Source organism: Streptopelia decaocto, assembly GCF_964273445.1.
Source record: "Streptopelia decaocto genome assembly, chromosome: 5".
NCBI classification, from domain to species: Eukaryota; Metazoa; Chordata; class Aves; order Columbiformes; family Columbidae; genus Streptopelia; species Streptopelia decaocto.
Genome location: NC_138659.1, coordinates 24,674,897 through 24,691,713, shown reverse-complemented (window position 1 = coordinate 24,691,713; position 16,817 = coordinate 24,674,897). Strand labels below are relative to the sequence as shown.

The window sequence follows — 16,817 nt, the reverse complement described above, 5'->3', positions numbered from 1 at the left end:
TTGACCTTGTTGTGACACAGCTGACAGCAAAGAGCTATTATGGGGTTCATTTGAAAAAAAAAAAAAAAAGAAAAAAAGGAAGGAAAAGAAGAGCAATGTGATGTTTTCTAGTGCTGTAACATGCCTTGGAGTGACTTGGTTTTAAAGTATTGCAAAAATTACTGTGGGGGGCAATAATCCTTCAAAAGCAGCATCTCCATCTACCAGGCCATTATAAAATATAAGTGATGACATCATTGATCTAGCTTAGGGAGTAAGCAGATTCTGAAAGGAATAATGACTGGTTGCTATGACAATATGCCCCTCACCAGCTGCTGATTTGTTACTTGAACACAGGGTTTTACGTGCAAGATCCAGGCTCTGCGTGATAAGCTCTGGGTCTTCCTGGTTCAGTCTTTTTATGCTGTTCGTCACACAGAAAGCTGGAAGCTGATGAGGCCAGACCATCAACAGAAAATACAAGCAGGTATGTCTGGCATCAAATGGCATTTGAATATTTTAGCAATCTGTTTAGTAGATAAAATGTAGGTGGTATTGTGGAGCTAGATATAAATTAAAGCAAGCTTTGTGATGCTTTAGGTTTTTAAAGCGGTATTTTAGAACAGAAGCGTGATAGCATGCTTAGCTACGTGGAAATCTGATAGTCGTTTTCTGTGAAAAGTCTCCCCTGCTTTTCCTTTTAGGAGTGTATATAACAGGAACCAAAACCATGTAGACTGATTCTGTTCTTATTTACAGCTGCACTAAATTACTGAAAATACTGCAGTAGGATTAAAAACCTTATCTGTCTGATTTTTAAGGAGATAAGCACTGTGGATGAATTAAATTTGCACAAAGCAGATTATCCATTCTATGAGTTCAGCTTCTGTCCTTTATTATTTCCTACATAATGCATAAATATTGCTTGTCTCTTGCATAATGCACTGTGCGTAAATGCAGCCAGCCCGACTTCCCAGTTGATGGGAACCGTGATATTGTGTGTGTGCTGCAGAGCCCCACAGGAGCTGCAGAGGGTTCTCGCAAAATTTTAACCGGCAGCACTTCCAACAAAAAGGAGTTTTTGTTCTGAACATTTCTTTGTCTCGAAGTACACAAGTATTCTGAGGGTGCGGAGCTGATGATGGAGTTCAGGTTCTGGTTGAATATTAGCTTTGACAGTACAGTGTTAGAAAAGAATTTGTGGAAGGCTTCTCTAAAACCAAATCACTTTTGATTCAAAGGAGAAATAAACATTTCAGTGCCCTTTTTATTAAAGACTAGTTACGATATGACAGTTATTAAAACTGTTTACACCTATAGATACATGAAAATTTTATTCTACAATTACATGCTGAGAGAAAGATGCAGTGACAGTCTAACCATGATTTAGGGATGTAGTCAAATAATATGTGACTGCTACTATATAAAACAGGTTTATGATTTCTTTCTGGATTATAAGATCTTTTAGAAGCTGAGGAGCTGGCTTTAGAAAGAAGGGTGGTGGGGTTATTTGTTTTGGGGAGTTTTATTTTTAGGATGATCATGTCCTTATTGTAAATAATGTCTAGGCTGCTTTGCACTAGTGCTTTCAATACAAAAAAAATATGTAAGGCCGAGGTGTGCCTTAGTTGTCCAAACTCCATCTTGCCAGAACTTGTTTTGTTTTCTTTTAGATTCAATTACAACTCAGAGCTAGCATACATTGTGTATGTAAGCAGATAGGCTGAAATGTTTGCATCAATTATCTGTTTTTAATTATAGCTAAAGCAATCAGACAATACTGGTAGACAAATTTTAATCTTCAGATTAAATATGTCTAGGATAACTTAAATCAACTATCGTCTTAAAGATTTCTAGTGGTGGTTTATCTTCTAGAGATTTAACCTATATAGAATTTGAAGGCTATAACAGAGGAGGAAAAATGCCAAAAGGAGACAGATGATATTGTGGGGTTTTGCATTCACAACATGTCTTGTGTTTTCTTAGGCACAAGTTTATATGGATTTTGTCTTAATATATTGGTAGGTATTAATGTGCAGAGTCATTGCTAGAAAAAGGATTAGATCCTTGGGGTGCCATTTTCAGCATACCTTTTGTGTGATTTTTTTTACAGACCTATATAAAAACTATTTTTAGTATCTTCGGTAAGAATTCGGAATTTTTGTTTGTGTTATACACAGATACATGTTTTGTATGTATAAATAATATGTCAGAACATGAGGTGCTGAATGCTTAGTTTTTTCAGTACATTTTTTGCAAAACCTTTTTTCTGCTGAAACATTAACACAAACAAAAACGAAACCTTATTGATTCTGGATCTGTACAGTGTCTATAAATATCCTTTTTGTATTCTACAAGCGCAATTGATTTAAAGGCTTTATTGAAAAATGCTTCCCTCCCAGGGTAGACCAGTCAAAAAAAAAAGGGCATTCACTGCCTGAAAATTCCACATGACAATCACAGGGATAATTCTCATGACATTATGCTACATGCTATCTAAAGAGGCACTATGATCTTCCTGTGTACATTTAGATGTTTTGGCTTCACCACTTTTGAAAACTGACACAATTTAAAGTAATTAATCTCTTATTTAAATAATATAAATAAGTATTCTATGAATTACAATACATCACTTAACAATCATTAGTACTCTAAATCTGAAGGTCTCTCTTTTTGTAAGTTGTGTACACTTTCAAAGGTCTCAGTGCACTGAAACCTTTAAGTGAGCTAAGTTTGGATAAACAAAAATGTGTCTTACTGTGGAAATGGGGAAACAGAAGAGTTAAACAGTTTGCTTATGGCCATGCGACCTCCCTACAGATACCACATTTTTTGTTCTGAACATAAACCCATGTATTTCCACTTAACATTTGCCATTTCACCAAAATTAGCCTTCCTAAAAAAATTACAGTAGCCAAAGAACTGCTTTTGGATTTCAGATTATGTCAGTTGAGTAGGCTGCATTGTTTTCTGTCTCCCTTCTTTCCTGCTAAATAGTTAAGAAACTGCTCGTTCCTTTTACAGCTGCATTTGACAAGGGTGATGACCGAAGACTTGGCAAAAAACCTATATTCACTAGTTCTCAGGTAAACATTTATCTCCAAACATTAAAAATACTCAGAAGCTTGCAAAGAAAACTATATTCATCGTGTGTTTTAAATTCAGTATTAATTTGTCATATTATTTAATGGAACTTGCTTTTTAAAAATCTGGGGGTTTTTTTGGTGAACTGTTATTTCTATAGAATCAGTAACGTCTTGGGACTCTGCCTATGGTCGGCTACACTTTCAAACAGATAAGCTCAAATAAAAGACAGGAATTTGTGTTCAGGATCTCACATTCCCCTGTTGCTACGTAATGAAACTGATCTGTTTCCCAGAGCACATGGTTTGCTACTGAGCTAATGAATCTCTGCTGTTATCACAACCCACCACAGCACCGAGCCCGTTACACTCCTGCCCTCAAAAATTACTTTTTAGTGCCCTCAACGACTGTTCCATTGAGACTCACACTCAAATCTACATCATTACTTGGTAGAAAAACAGTGGGGATTTCACATTATTTGACAGTCTTGGATACATTGCAATGACCATGGTATCACAAAGATTCCATTTCATGCACTTAATTCTCTATGTTTCAGTATATATCTTCACCTGAGAGAGAGAATGACTGTTGTCACTTATCTAGTGGGTACGCTGTTAGTCATGGTTAAAAATATCACATGTATTATAAATTAATTTTTGGTTTTACGTTTGTAATAATTCATAGTCTTTATTCCTCTTTGGAAAATATGCTCATGTAACTTACGAAAAAAAGTTTTCTTACTTCAGCAGACACTAATAATATAAATAAATCATAGAATCGTTTTGGTTGGAAGAGACCCTCAAGATCATGGAGGCCAACCATAAACATTTACAGAGCAATTTCTCCAAAGCAAAAATGAGACTCTACTTAAATGTTTCCATATCTTCTATATAGAGTGGCCTATCACATGAGATTTTTTGGGCACTCTAGTTATTTCTGGTACTTTTACATCTTTGAAAGACAGCAATCTGAGCAAATTTTATTTATTTATTTATTTATTTATTTATATGCTGAATCTTGTTGCTTTAGATTCGTGTACTACTTAAAAAGTAGCTGTGTTTCAGAAATGAAAGATTATGGATAACTTGGTGTTATAACTGTCTTCTGTTATGGGGTTTTTTCTGATTTTTTTTTTTCCCCAGCTAAACAAATCTCTTCCTGAATTTGTTGGGACACGGAATACTTCCTGGACAGAACACGGCAAGAAAGATTGCTGGGGAGATTCTTCCACTAATCAGGATAAAATGAAATCTGATGGATTAGGAGCATCTGGACATACATCAAGCACCAACAGAAACACTGTTAATACGGCTTCAAAGCATGAGGATGTGAAGGGAAAAGATGGCAAAAAAGTAGTTTCCAAGATTACTAAGGATTCAAAACCTGGGGAAAAAGCTGCTTCACCAAAGGCTAGAGCTGTTATAAAGACAAAAATAGAAAGTAATGGAAATGTGAAGGCTGAAAGCACACTTACCAAGCAAGATACAGAAAAGACATCATCTGCAAGTGGACAGAAAAATTCAGGAAGTGCCAAAGGACTAAAGAACCATGAAGGAAAAACTGCAGGTGCCAGACCTAAAGTGCTGACAGTAACCTCAAGCGTGCAGATCAAAACAAAACCATTGAAAAAAAACACAGAGAAGGAATCTCCCTCCGTAGCGACTGTGGCAGGAACTTCCAGCAAGTCAGCGAACTCAAGCCCAGATATCCAGACTGTCAGTGAGCAGACAGAGGAACCCAAAGAGGATAAATTGGTAGAGGAAGGGAAAAAACAGACGGGTAATATTTTGTTTATTTTTTTTTAAAGTCCCCTTCTCATTTGTCCCAGGCTGGTCATACACTGAAAACCAGCCTGGGAAGCTTTAAATAAATCTAGTATGGATTGATAAAAATCACCTTCTTCCCCTGTAAATTAATATTAAGTTGAGATAAGAATATTAAATTTCTCCTCTGTTAACTGACTTTATTTTATGATCAATTCATAGCCATATAAAATGGCAAAAGTTTTTTACAAGTTTAGCATCTATGCTGTTTTCAGTAGCTCACCTTAAGATATTAGAGTTTTTTCAATACTTCTGTGCAATGCATTTCCCCCTATAATTAACGTGGAATTTACTTTACAATAGTGAAAACAAAGTCAACTGTAAAGACACCAAATGGAATCGCCAACAAAAAAAAAAAGACTGACCTTGAGGCTAGTATCACAACAGGCAGGTACGTTGCAAATCAATATGCTGCTTTACATATATATGTGTGTGTCTGTGAAAAAAGTTTCAGGTGAACTTTTACTGTTAAGTCAGCATGTTCTTTTTAATCTGAGAATGGTTCTCTGTTGCATGTTGTTAGCAAAACCATTTGAGCTACCTATTGGAAACTTTGCTGTAAAGATAAAATTGGTTCGGCTTTTGTGTTGGATTGTTTCATGCTAATCATTTAAAAATTGTTATAGGTCATTGAGAATTCGGCATACTGGAACAGTTAATGACTACACAAGGTGGTGTAAACTTATTGTTTCTGGAATAGCTTAGGTTAAACTGGACAGGAAAACAGCTGAAGCACTGTAAAATTGTGAAGTGGGTCACTTACATATATGTGCATATATATAATATGCATATATATGCATATATATATATATAATATGCATATATATGCATATAAATATACTTATATATATGTAGTTTTTACTTTCAAAAAGTATACCTTTTAGGTTGCATTTCCGATGGTTATATATGTGTGCATATTAAAACACATATATTGCTTGTTAATATATAATTCAACATTGCTAGATCTGAAGCTTGGATATAATGGATATAATAATTTCTTTGCAGTCTGACAAAAAAATCAACTGGAAAAGGGTTTAATGAACAAAATGCACAAGCTGTTCTAAAGAAAAAAGGGAATGTGAGTAGCAATTCTGCAGCACAGCAAAAGGCTCAAAACACACCTACCAATTCTCCCAAGAACCAAGGTAAAGCCTCATACACCAATGAAACAGTCCGCCATTATTATGCAAAACTTTGTTGTCTTTTTTTATTCTTTTTTTTCAAGCACAGGCATTTGGCAAAATCTTCTGAACAATCCTGTTTATTTTCCGTATTTCACTTTTGGTGACAATCCTAAACTGTAAAATGCAAATGAATGTGTGTCAACCTGAAAATATTTAAAAGATGGTCTTCAGTGCCAATTGGTATTTTCTTCTGCTTGTTTAATCTGCTTTGCAGAGTCTCTTATTTGCAGATCCCCTGCACATCTGCACTTGGAACCATGAATGAGCTCAACAGAAATTCTGTAGGTCAAGCACTTATAATATGCATCAAAGAAGTGGGCTGCAGACTTCTTTATGAACTGCTAGCGTATGCCTCCCTTCTGTGGTGACCCCCGCTAGGCTCTACTGATACTGGCCTACCCCACAAGCAAACACTTGATTTCAACAGCTATTTATATCAAGAGTGGGAAATGACATTGTAGACCACCAAGAGAAAACCGTGCTTTATAAAGACACAAAGTGTTAAGGATCAAACTCATTTTAATCCCATTTGGACTTGGGGAGGAAAGAATATTCAAGTATCTTAAAAAGCATTATGATACAGAAAACACAGGTCCTGTCAATTTGTGGTCATTAAAGATGTTGCAGAATTTTCTGACTGAGCAGGGATGTTAATTCTGGTATTCTAATCACATTATAACTAATGTAATTATTTTCTGCCTGCTTTCATTTCCTCTACGCACAAATTGAATACAGTACTCAGCACTTCCTCTGCTAAGCTGCTGTGCAATGTTTCTGGGCACTATCAGACAGCTGCTGCTTTCTACTTCAGTGATGACTACTTCAATTATGGGTTGAAGTAATTCCTTATGTATAGTGTACAAAGCGCTTCAGTTTTAAACATGGCATGTAAATGCAAGATGGTATTTTTGTCTAGTATTTCTTTAAGATCTCAATTCTTAATTCTTTAACAAGCCTTAAATCCCTTAGTTACACAAAAAGTTGAGTAACCTGCTTCTCAACATAAACAAACACTAACATAAATTTGGTGAATATACTTTTTTTTACTGTTTGTTAGGACCTCAGGGGGAATCACCAAATTCACTGAAATCAGGAATGTCTCCAAAACATAATGAAGAAAAAAATGTGTTACAACATCTGGTTCAGACAACACTCCCAGAAAAACATCCTTCAGCCAAGAAGAAGAGTGTTAAGCAGTCACAAACACCTGTAGCAAAAGCCACTGCAAAAATAACACCTAAAACTCCGGCTCCGTCAAAGCATGCTGAGGTTATGAATAATAAAGACCCCAAACCAAAAACAGCTGGGCAATCTGTATTAAAGTCTCAGTCCTCTGCCCAAAAACATTCAAGGAGTGAATCTCCTGTTGTCCAGAAGAATGTGTACACCTCTGAGCATAGAAGCTCAGGACAGAAACTTGAAAAAAACACGACAAGTCAGCTTCATGACAATAATGAATGCCATTCTGCAAAACAAAGTGAGTCTTCCAAATCCGTGATGGAAAGTAGCAGCAAAGATGAACTGTTGGTGTCCTGTCAACCCAATAAACAAAAATTACCAGACCATTCTGAAAATGTGGAATACAAAACACAGTCTGAATCTTCTCCTCTAATTACAGAAGAAACTACTTCTAAGCTGCACGTTTCACTGCAAAATGAAATGGAAGCGAGACAAACATGTGGAGATGAGACTGGAATTAAACAGACTGGAGATTCAGAGAAAGCTGGTAATACAGCTGAATTTCACTGTCATGCAGAGTCTTCCAGTGATGGATCCTCAGGCTTTTCCAAGGAAACCAATCAAAAGGCTTCTGCTTCAACAGCACTGGTGAAACAATCAGAAGCAACAAAAGTCTGTACTGAACAAAGTGATAAAATAAATTCTGAAACAGGTCTTAACTATGGTGAAAATGCTTTACCAAGCTTTTCCAGAATGATAACCAACAAAGAGGAGGAGACATCACCTCCTCAGATTCATCCAGAGGGATTTCTTACAGCTGATGAGCTGTGTGATACATCAGCCCTGACTGAATACAAATCAGTTATAGCAGATTTAGATGATGTTTCAGAATGTTCCACAGAACAAATAACAGAAAAATATTCACCTAGTTACACAGAGCCTATAGATCCTACAGAAACACCAGAAAACCATGAAAATGCAGAAATTCCCTTTGTGGACCACTGGAGTACTGGTGCACTAGATCCAAAAGAGAGTCCTGAATCAGATACTGGCAGTGCAACCACATCCTCTGATGATATAAAACCAAGATCAGAAGATTATGATGCTGGAGGCTCTCAGGATGATGAAGGATCCAATGAAAGGGGGATTTCCAAATGCAGCACTATGTTATGCCACGATTTTCTTGGAAGAAGCAGCAGTGACACAAGTACACCTGAGGAATTAAAAATTTATGACAGCAGCCTAAGAATAGAAGTGAAAATGAAAAAAGAGGGTTCTGATCTTTTCCGTGTTAATTCAACAAGTGATGATGAAATACCAAGAAAAAGACCTGAAATTTGGTCCCATCAAGAAAGGGTAAGGGCCAATACTAGAGAGAGCAAAAGTTCTACTTTTGGTAACGCACAGTTTACTCAGGAAGCAGACCAAGTGTCATCTTCTGCTGATGAAACAGAAGATGACAGATCTGAAGCAGAGAATGTTGCCGCAAACTTCCCTCTATCAAATGTTCCTCCTCAACAGTTCCAAGGAATTGATAATTTAGCTTTTGAAGACGCAACAGAAAATGATACTGCAAGTCAAGAGTTTTCCAAAACTAAAAATTTCAAACGGTCTGTTTTACTTTCAGTAGATGAATGTGAAGAATTGGGATCTGATGATAGAGTGGAAACTCATACTTCACGTCAGCATTCCATAGATTCTCTTACTCCTTCAGAAGTATTTGACAGTGTTTCTCAAGAGCACCATGGAAAGACCTTTTATTCAAGATATTCACTGGAAATTGAAGATGGATTCCTGGACTGCAAACAGCATAAGGATAGAGACAATAGATCAGATAAAAATGAAAGTTCTCTCCTACATCTTCATGGCACGGAAATCGCAGGGAAGGAGAATCAAGGTGCTTCAGTGACTGAACAAAACTGCCCAGACAAAGTACACTCAGCAGCTAGTCTGTCTCCAGGAGAAAAACAAAAAGTAACTATGAAGAATGAGGTGGCTGCTGAATTCCACCAGTGCAATAAATACTCAGACAATGATGCAAGATCTCAAGAAAGACCATGTCATTTGGATCTTCATCAGAGAGAGGCTAATTCTGATGTGCAAAAGAGCAGCTCTGCAAAATCTGTAGAAGCCAGTAAGAATCAGACCCTGACTCAAGAAGGTCAAGTGAGAGACAGTCAACCAGCAACTACTGAATGCGCTAATACTGATATACTTCCAGGTAATGTACAGAAATAGAAACATTCAGTCATTCAAAACAAATTAACAGGGAAAGCTTTGGCAATTTGTCTGGGATTGAATCCTGAACTGAAGTAATTTTGGCTGAAACTATATAAAATTTAAATTTTTTTAAGTATTTCACTTGGGTAGAGAAGGCTTGTCTGTTTGAAATATCCGTCAATACCCTGCTGTTCAATGAGAAACTTGACTACAAGAAAAGACATTTTACGTAATGCTAAAAGAAAGATTGGATGCAGTTGTCTGTACTTGTTATTTTTGATCCAATCTAACATTGACAGCATCAGCCTTTGATGGAATCTTAGTATTTGTTTTGTCTGCTTGACGACATATAGTATGTCTGAATGGGATGTGCAATAACTACAGTAATAACCTTAACTAAAGCTCACTGAACTGTTTACCTGAGCAGCTATATGCATTATTGTTGTAATTTATCTATTTATATATTATACACAAATTTGTATCCTTCTCCCACTGAATATAACTGAATATTTGCCATATACATCAGCGGGAGCAGGTTTGAACTCCAATTTAGAGCTTATGAGATGTCTAAAATTCTAAATTTTACCAGTAAAAGCTTATTTCCTAAAAGAGAGATTATACTTAGAACTAATGCTTATATACAGAAAAGATCTAACTTGTTTCACATTGCTAGATGCAAACTTGTCTAGTTTTGTGTTCTGTCTTCTTTATACCAATAATTCAGTCTATTTATACCATCAAAAATATACAATAGTGTTGATTACAACTATTGTGTATTCAAGAGTAATGAAACGCTGATGATGATCTATGTTCAGCCAGACCACAGAACAAGAAGACATTTAAAGTTGTACTGTTTGTTTTTTTTTAAGTTTGCTTGCCCTTGCCTGCAGCTGCATGTGCAGTGTAGAAATAAGCTTGTTAATAAACCATTTTGGTTTTGATTCTCTTCTGAGCTGACATAGCTTAAGTCACCATTCAGTAATCATTCTCTATTAATTCCCTCCATGCACCTCCTGGTCTAAATTTAATTTGTGTAGTAAATGAGAAATTTTATGTGCATTCAGTGTATATTTACATTGTCATTTTCTGTATCAGAAACTTAATTATGGAGGTTATTGTTAATTACCAGTGGTGATTGCTGCTTTAACTTAATTTATAAATCATACTTTGTTTTTTACATAGGAAATAAATGACTCAAAATTTGTCACTTTTGTATAACCCTCCATCCCCCCTTTTTTAACCTGGTTGGATTGTCATTCCTGAATTAGTTAAATGTTGCTCTACACAGCCCTGAGGGGAGGATCATCTGCAATTTTTACATTGTACAGTATTGTGAATTATTTCAGGAGACATAGATGATTATGACACAATGGCACAAACCTGCATGTATGAGCATCGGCCTTCAAAAACCCTTTCTCCAATATATGAGATGGATGTTGGAGAAGCAATTGAGCAGAGGATGGATTCAGAAACAGCAGTTCTAGATGTGGATTTTGAAGATCAGCAGTTTGCAGAACAGGACTGGACTCTTCTCAGGCAATTGTTATCTGAGCAAGACTCAAACATAGGTTTCAAAAACTCTGTTCCTGAAGACCTTAACTTAGCACAATGTCTTATCAATCAGACACTGTTTCTGGCACGAGATGGTTCAAATCCTCAGGGTACATCACAAGTTGACACATTCAGCAGGTGGACTGAACTCATGTCTCCGCTTGATGATTCTTCAGCAAGCATTACAGTGGCAAGCTTTTCATCTGAAGACTGTTCATCCCCCCAGGGGGAATGGACAATTCTTGAACTGGAAACTCATCATTAAGGTGATCAACTGTTTGCAACTGAACTCCAACCTGGCCCCCAAATCTATTTTTGATGAGTTGTTTCCATACAATAATGAAATACTGCATCAGTCAAGAACGAGCAATTCTTGATACTGAGGCAATCTTTCTGATATAATGAGGTAAATATGTTAATTTATAATCTAGATTTAATCATAAGTACAATAATTTTTCGAGACTTAAATGTATGTCTTTTCTAAAAATGAACTTTGAGCATGTATTTTCTAGAATTGTTAGAAAAATTAGATGAGGTGAAAGAAAAATCTTGGTTTCCACCCTCCCTTTTATCTTCCTTTCTGACATTTAATATTCTCATTAAGCAAGAATTTAAAGATGACTGCACAAGTAGTAGAGCTATTACCCTCCTTTTTTCTCCTCTCTCTATATGGTGACTTCGTTTTACAACAATAAAGATTCAGAATGGTTGTGTTGAAAGGTGACGTGTGCCAACACTGCTTTAAATGATAGAAACATAATGTTCAAAAAAAAATGTTTCAATATGAATCTGCCTTAGGCCTTATTAACATGAGCAGCTTGTTTCTTCCAGATTTGATTTTTGTATTTTTTGTTTTGTTTAGAAGTTTCCAATAAATTTTTTAAATTGTCTTTCCTTTAAATATAAGACTTCAGAAGGTCTGTGCTATAGGAAATGCACTGTTTCTTTCTGGGAAATGCACATATTTAAGTAAATATTTTTAATGGCATAGTGCATGAATTCAGAGGAGTTGGTAGAATGCTGCTCCCGTACTACAAAACCCAGTATGTCTGATATCTCCCAAAGTACATCTCAGGCTGAAGTTGTGGTCAGTGCTACATCAGACATCTACCGTTGATGAGAATTACCTCCAGGCTTCAATTCACTACACTTGCACCCCTCTGGCGCTGTCTGGAGCATAACAAGATCCTCAGGAATTTGGTTTTGTTTGCTCTCATAGATGCCACATTTTGGCGAAGGATAATGGGATTCTTGGATCTTCATTAATACCTCTGGTGTGTCTTTATATTGAAACAAAATGTCAACCATTCTTCCAAGAGTGAAATAGGATCTGTTTCTCAGTACTGCTCATTCTGCTGCTTTGGGCTATTGATTTGGGTGTGGATAGGACTGTTTATTGTCTTTTCTGATTTGACAGGGAAGGAAGGGAGCAATAAATTATTTGTAACTCTTACCAAGTCAGAACTCCTCCTGAAACATGCAGGGCTTTTTCCCTGCAAAGGTCAGGCCATCTAAGATACCTGCATTATGGAAAGAGTAGGGTTTGTCTCTCACTCAGCTTAAAATCTGAACAGGAACTATGCTGTCTCCTCATAGTCACTAACAGAAGTGCCTTCAGCAGTGAGTACCACATGGCAGTAAAAGGCTACTAACATTTTTTTTTCGTTACAACTATTTAAGATAAGTGCACAACTTAAGCTGGCTGTAACTACCAACAACATGGTCAGTTTTGCAAGCTTTTGCACAATTCCAACAGTGCACCTTAATTTTCTTTAGAAACTTCATTTATTTTTGTTCATAGTCAGAAACTCTCAGTTCTGTGGAAATAAGAAGTCACCCCAGCATGTGACTTTAAAAAGTTATGACTTATCTTCAGACTTGACATAATAAAGAGTTCTGAGACGACAAAATAATTTATCTAGAAAGCCACTCTGTAGAATTTCTGATACAGAAGTAAAAGTGATGTTTTGTTTTCCCAAAAATAAATGACTTTTATCTCATTCTTTAGTATCAAGGCAGAAAAGAAAAAGAAAGCCTTCCTTCATGTCAGTGAAGCAGTAGGACTCTGAACTCAAGGAAGGAAGATGTTCAGTCTCATAATAAAAATCTTTCCCTTACTGTTCCAGCAGCACAGACATTATAATTCAAAATATTTTAAATGTAATATGCTGTATTTATCTCAGTCTTCATGCTGAGGGAGTGAGAAGTACCTTTAGAAGTACAAATCATCAAGAAAACCTATTTTTCACTCTTAGGTTTACAAGGTTCGTTGCTAGTTGGATAATCTTTTGTATCGATGAAAGAACTATAGTATTAGCCACAGTAAAAGATTAAACTCTAGAGAAGCTCTTACAGAAGGCTGAGGAATGGTGTCTCCTCAATTTCTGTGTAAAAGACTACGGAAAAGTTGTTTAAAATTCAGGGTAATTAACTTTAAAGTCCTGATGATATTCTGATAGTGGACATTCACATGTTAAACTAAATGAAATGATGGAAAGGAGAAGACAAAGGATTAGGAAAAGTGACAGAAAGTGAAAGAAGGGTTCATTTTGTCTATTTTTTCCTTTACCCGTATTTTTAGTTTCTTACTGAATTGAAAAAGTAACACTGAAAAGTGGCACACAAAGTTCCATGTTTTTCATATGAAATACAGTCATATACAGGGGGTTTTTATTGTTTTTTTCTTTGCATTTACTCTTCCAGTTGTGTGAAAATTAAATTAGCTTCTCTCTTCAAGTCCCCAGTGATGTTGTTGCAATTCCTTTAATAGTTTTGCAGTAGACCAGCGATTAGGATTTGGTGTATTGTTCTGTTGGTACATATGCAGCCACAGAATTCAGCTTCCCACAGCCAACTAGTCTCTGTAGAAGTAGCAGGAACAGAAAGCGGTATTGTTTTTAATTGGCGTTACCAGAGTGCCTGTGAGGCTTAATCAGACCAGCATCCCACCGGCTAGACATTGTACAAACACAGAACAAAAACAAAGACTTCCCACAGAGTGGTTATAATCCAAGTTAAGACAAAAGACAAAAAAAAACATGGATGGAAAAGTAAAACGAGAGTGTCAGTATTTGTCTAGCTCATTAGCAATGGCTTTAGCACACCATCAGTTTAAATATTGTCATTTTTTTCTTCTGTATGCGTTATGAGAAGGGGAAATCGGAGGATGGGACTTGGAGGCTGAACAACGAGGGAGCTGTAAGCCCTGTGTGCCATCTAAACTCTGCTCCTGTTTGACCTTGTTTAGTAGTTCCTCCTCATTTAGGAGGATAGTCAAGCTTTAAGCAGGCCTAAGTGGCTATCTGCTCAGTAGTATCAGTCACTCAGGAGTCCTGCTTGTGCCTCCTGACAGTAATTTTGCCACTGTATTGGCCTCTTCTCCAAAACACGAGAGAATGCACAAAGGTTTCTTTGAAAACTTCATATACAATCAAAGCTAGTATCATGGGCTCCAAGTGAATAGTGATTTCGAGTCCTGAATGACCTCTGAAGTAAAGACAAGGTATGTACATCAGATGAAACAGTGAAAGGGCATCAATGAGGAAACCAGATAAAGGGATGGCACAGTCAAAATAATGTTTAAGAATCTACCTTTGCAGTAGTATTTTGAATGAGCAAGAGCAGTGAAATTGCTCTGTCAAAGCCTGAGACGACAGCGTTGCAGTCAACAGGTGATACTGACAGCTTACGTGAAATTATGGGGATGGATGAAGATTTCTCTATCCTACAGGTAGTAACACAAAACTTAGTGACATATCAGTGAAATTTAGATGAGAGGACTTGGAAATGAGAGTTTAAGATAATGACCATGTTTTTACCTACCTTGAATGACATGTTATGGAAGTGAAAGATAAGCATGTGTTACATGTATGGATTAATTAAGTTTAAAATAGGCCAGACCTCCAAAAGGTGATGTCAATAGGCATAATTACTTTTTTTTGCTTGGAAAATGAGTCTTGTTAGACTGGAGAAGCAGCTCTGCAGCTTTTTCACTAATAGATGCTAGCTAAAATAGTATTTGTGGAATAAATCACTGTCAGACATTGCCAAGGGAAAAGAGAAGGAAATGGAGGCCCAAACACTTGGAGCCCTACAGAAAACTGAGCGAAGTGGACGTTCACTCCAAACGATCTGCTCAAAAACTAAATTAGGGAAGCAAAGGAAATAAACAAAGATGGTGACAGGAGACAAATGAGGATTACAAAATGTAAGGAAAAATGTGCTGTTGGGCTTCAATGAAGATGGCCTGCGAGACTGATGAGTATAAAACAGCAGTTTTGAGGCTGGTTAAGAACATGTTCTTAGGGACTTTGATCAAAATGAGGTATTGGCTTCCTCAGAATGAAAGGCAGGCAGATACCAGCTTGGTAGAGTATGGCAGAAATGCAGGAAGGAAACTGAGCTTAACCATTAAGAGAAGGCCAAGAGTTAGAAAAGCACATCAGATAATAATATATTTTGGTTGCTTTTTAAAGGCATGAGATTACACCATATTTATATAGCATAGGAAAAGAAATGAGGAGACTGAGACCTAAAGTAAAGATCAGGAGATAGATATAAGTATTCATGAAACGAGATGAGCAGGCAGTCTGGGCTGCTACCAGAAGTGACCAGGTAAGAGCATAAGAAAAGACAAACATCCCGGTTTGTGGTAGGGGTAGTAGAAAGGACACTCCATATATCTATCTTTTTTCTCTTGGAAAAACTTGCTATAGAATCACAGAATTACAGAAAAACACAGGCTTGAAAAGACCTCCAAATAGGTAACTTCAAAGTTAGACCAGGTTGCTGGAGCCTTATCAAGGCCCATAGCATGTACAATGGTAATAAAGTCAGCAAGCAGGAATACAGCGCTTACAGGAAATAGTTATTTGGGATGAAAATATTCTCATCATAATAAAACTACTTTGGGAATTGTTGGAAAATATTAGTAACGAAGTACAATAAATATGGCTTGCTTGCAATATTTTAAGTTCTGGATGGTATGTGACTGAACTGTACAGGTTTAATAATCTTATTCCACACTTTTTAAGGTTTTAAAATATTTCAAAATTACACTGAATTTCTGAGTTTGCAAATTTCATTATTATTTTGGAGAAACTAGTGGGCAAGAAAACTCCTTATGTTTCTCACACAAGACTGTCCGTGGGATGTGCTCCCCTAGCACTGGCTGTCTCAGTTTCTTTCAGGGAATGTGTACAAAAAACAATTAATGCACCTGATCTAGGTACAGATTGTAGAAGACTATGTCAAAACGTAGAATACATATTATTGCCATCTGGAAAATAATTAGTAGCATGCTCATTCTACTTTGCTCCAGAAAATCTAAACCTTTGCATGAAGGAATTAAGACCTGCTTTTATGTTGTTCATCTGTTGCTCAGAAACAGGACATTTAAGAAGTCACTATTTTGCTTCCACTAATGTCAAAGGAAAAACTCCAGCTGACCTCAGCTGAAGCAGGTTCAGGGCTTACTTATATGAAATGCATGTACTAGAAATGCTATTTTTCCAATATATCTATTTCATAGTTCTCTAGTTTTACTCTACTAATGACATTGTACAATTGTAGATGTGACAAATTGCAGCTAGAAAGACTTCAATTTAGGAGTCATAATTGTATGCGTTGTGTTAATATTTCATGACGGGGGTGATTTAACATTTGTACATTGATAGATGGCATTCTTGCCAGGACTACACAGGAACTGAGGACAAAAGACAGCACGAGAAGTAGCAGCTTTTTTACAACAGATGACTCCATGGAAATGGGCTTTTAGATTTGAAATCCAATATAATTA

At 36.5% G+C, this 16,817-nt stretch overlaps 1 protein-coding gene across 3 annotated transcripts in view; it reads left to right on the top strand.

The window, feature by feature from the left end:
* Positions 1-15,739, top strand: part of BTBD8 (BTB domain containing 8) — a 39,152-nt gene extending 23,413 nt beyond the window's left edge. For 2 of the 3 annotated variants that reach the window (XM_082054539.1, XM_082054541.1), the window contains 8 exons: positions 337-466; positions 3,004-3,065; positions 4,206-4,842; positions 5,190-5,277; positions 5,513-5,557; positions 5,892-6,031; positions 7,128-9,470; positions 10,816-15,739. In XM_082054539.1, the coding sequence (XP_081910665.1) occupies positions 337-466; positions 3,004-3,065; positions 4,206-4,842; positions 5,190-5,277; positions 5,513-5,557; positions 5,892-6,031; positions 7,128-9,470; positions 10,816-11,285 (3,915 nt within the window). In that variant the 3' untranslated portion in view covers positions 11,286-15,739. The remainder of the gene's footprint in view (positions 1-336; positions 467-3,003; positions 3,066-4,205; positions 4,843-5,189; positions 5,278-5,512; positions 5,558-5,891; positions 6,032-7,127; positions 9,471-10,815) is intronic. The other variant, XM_082054540.1, reaches the window with a different exon arrangement.
* Positions 15,740-16,817: the final 1,078 nt, after the last annotated feature.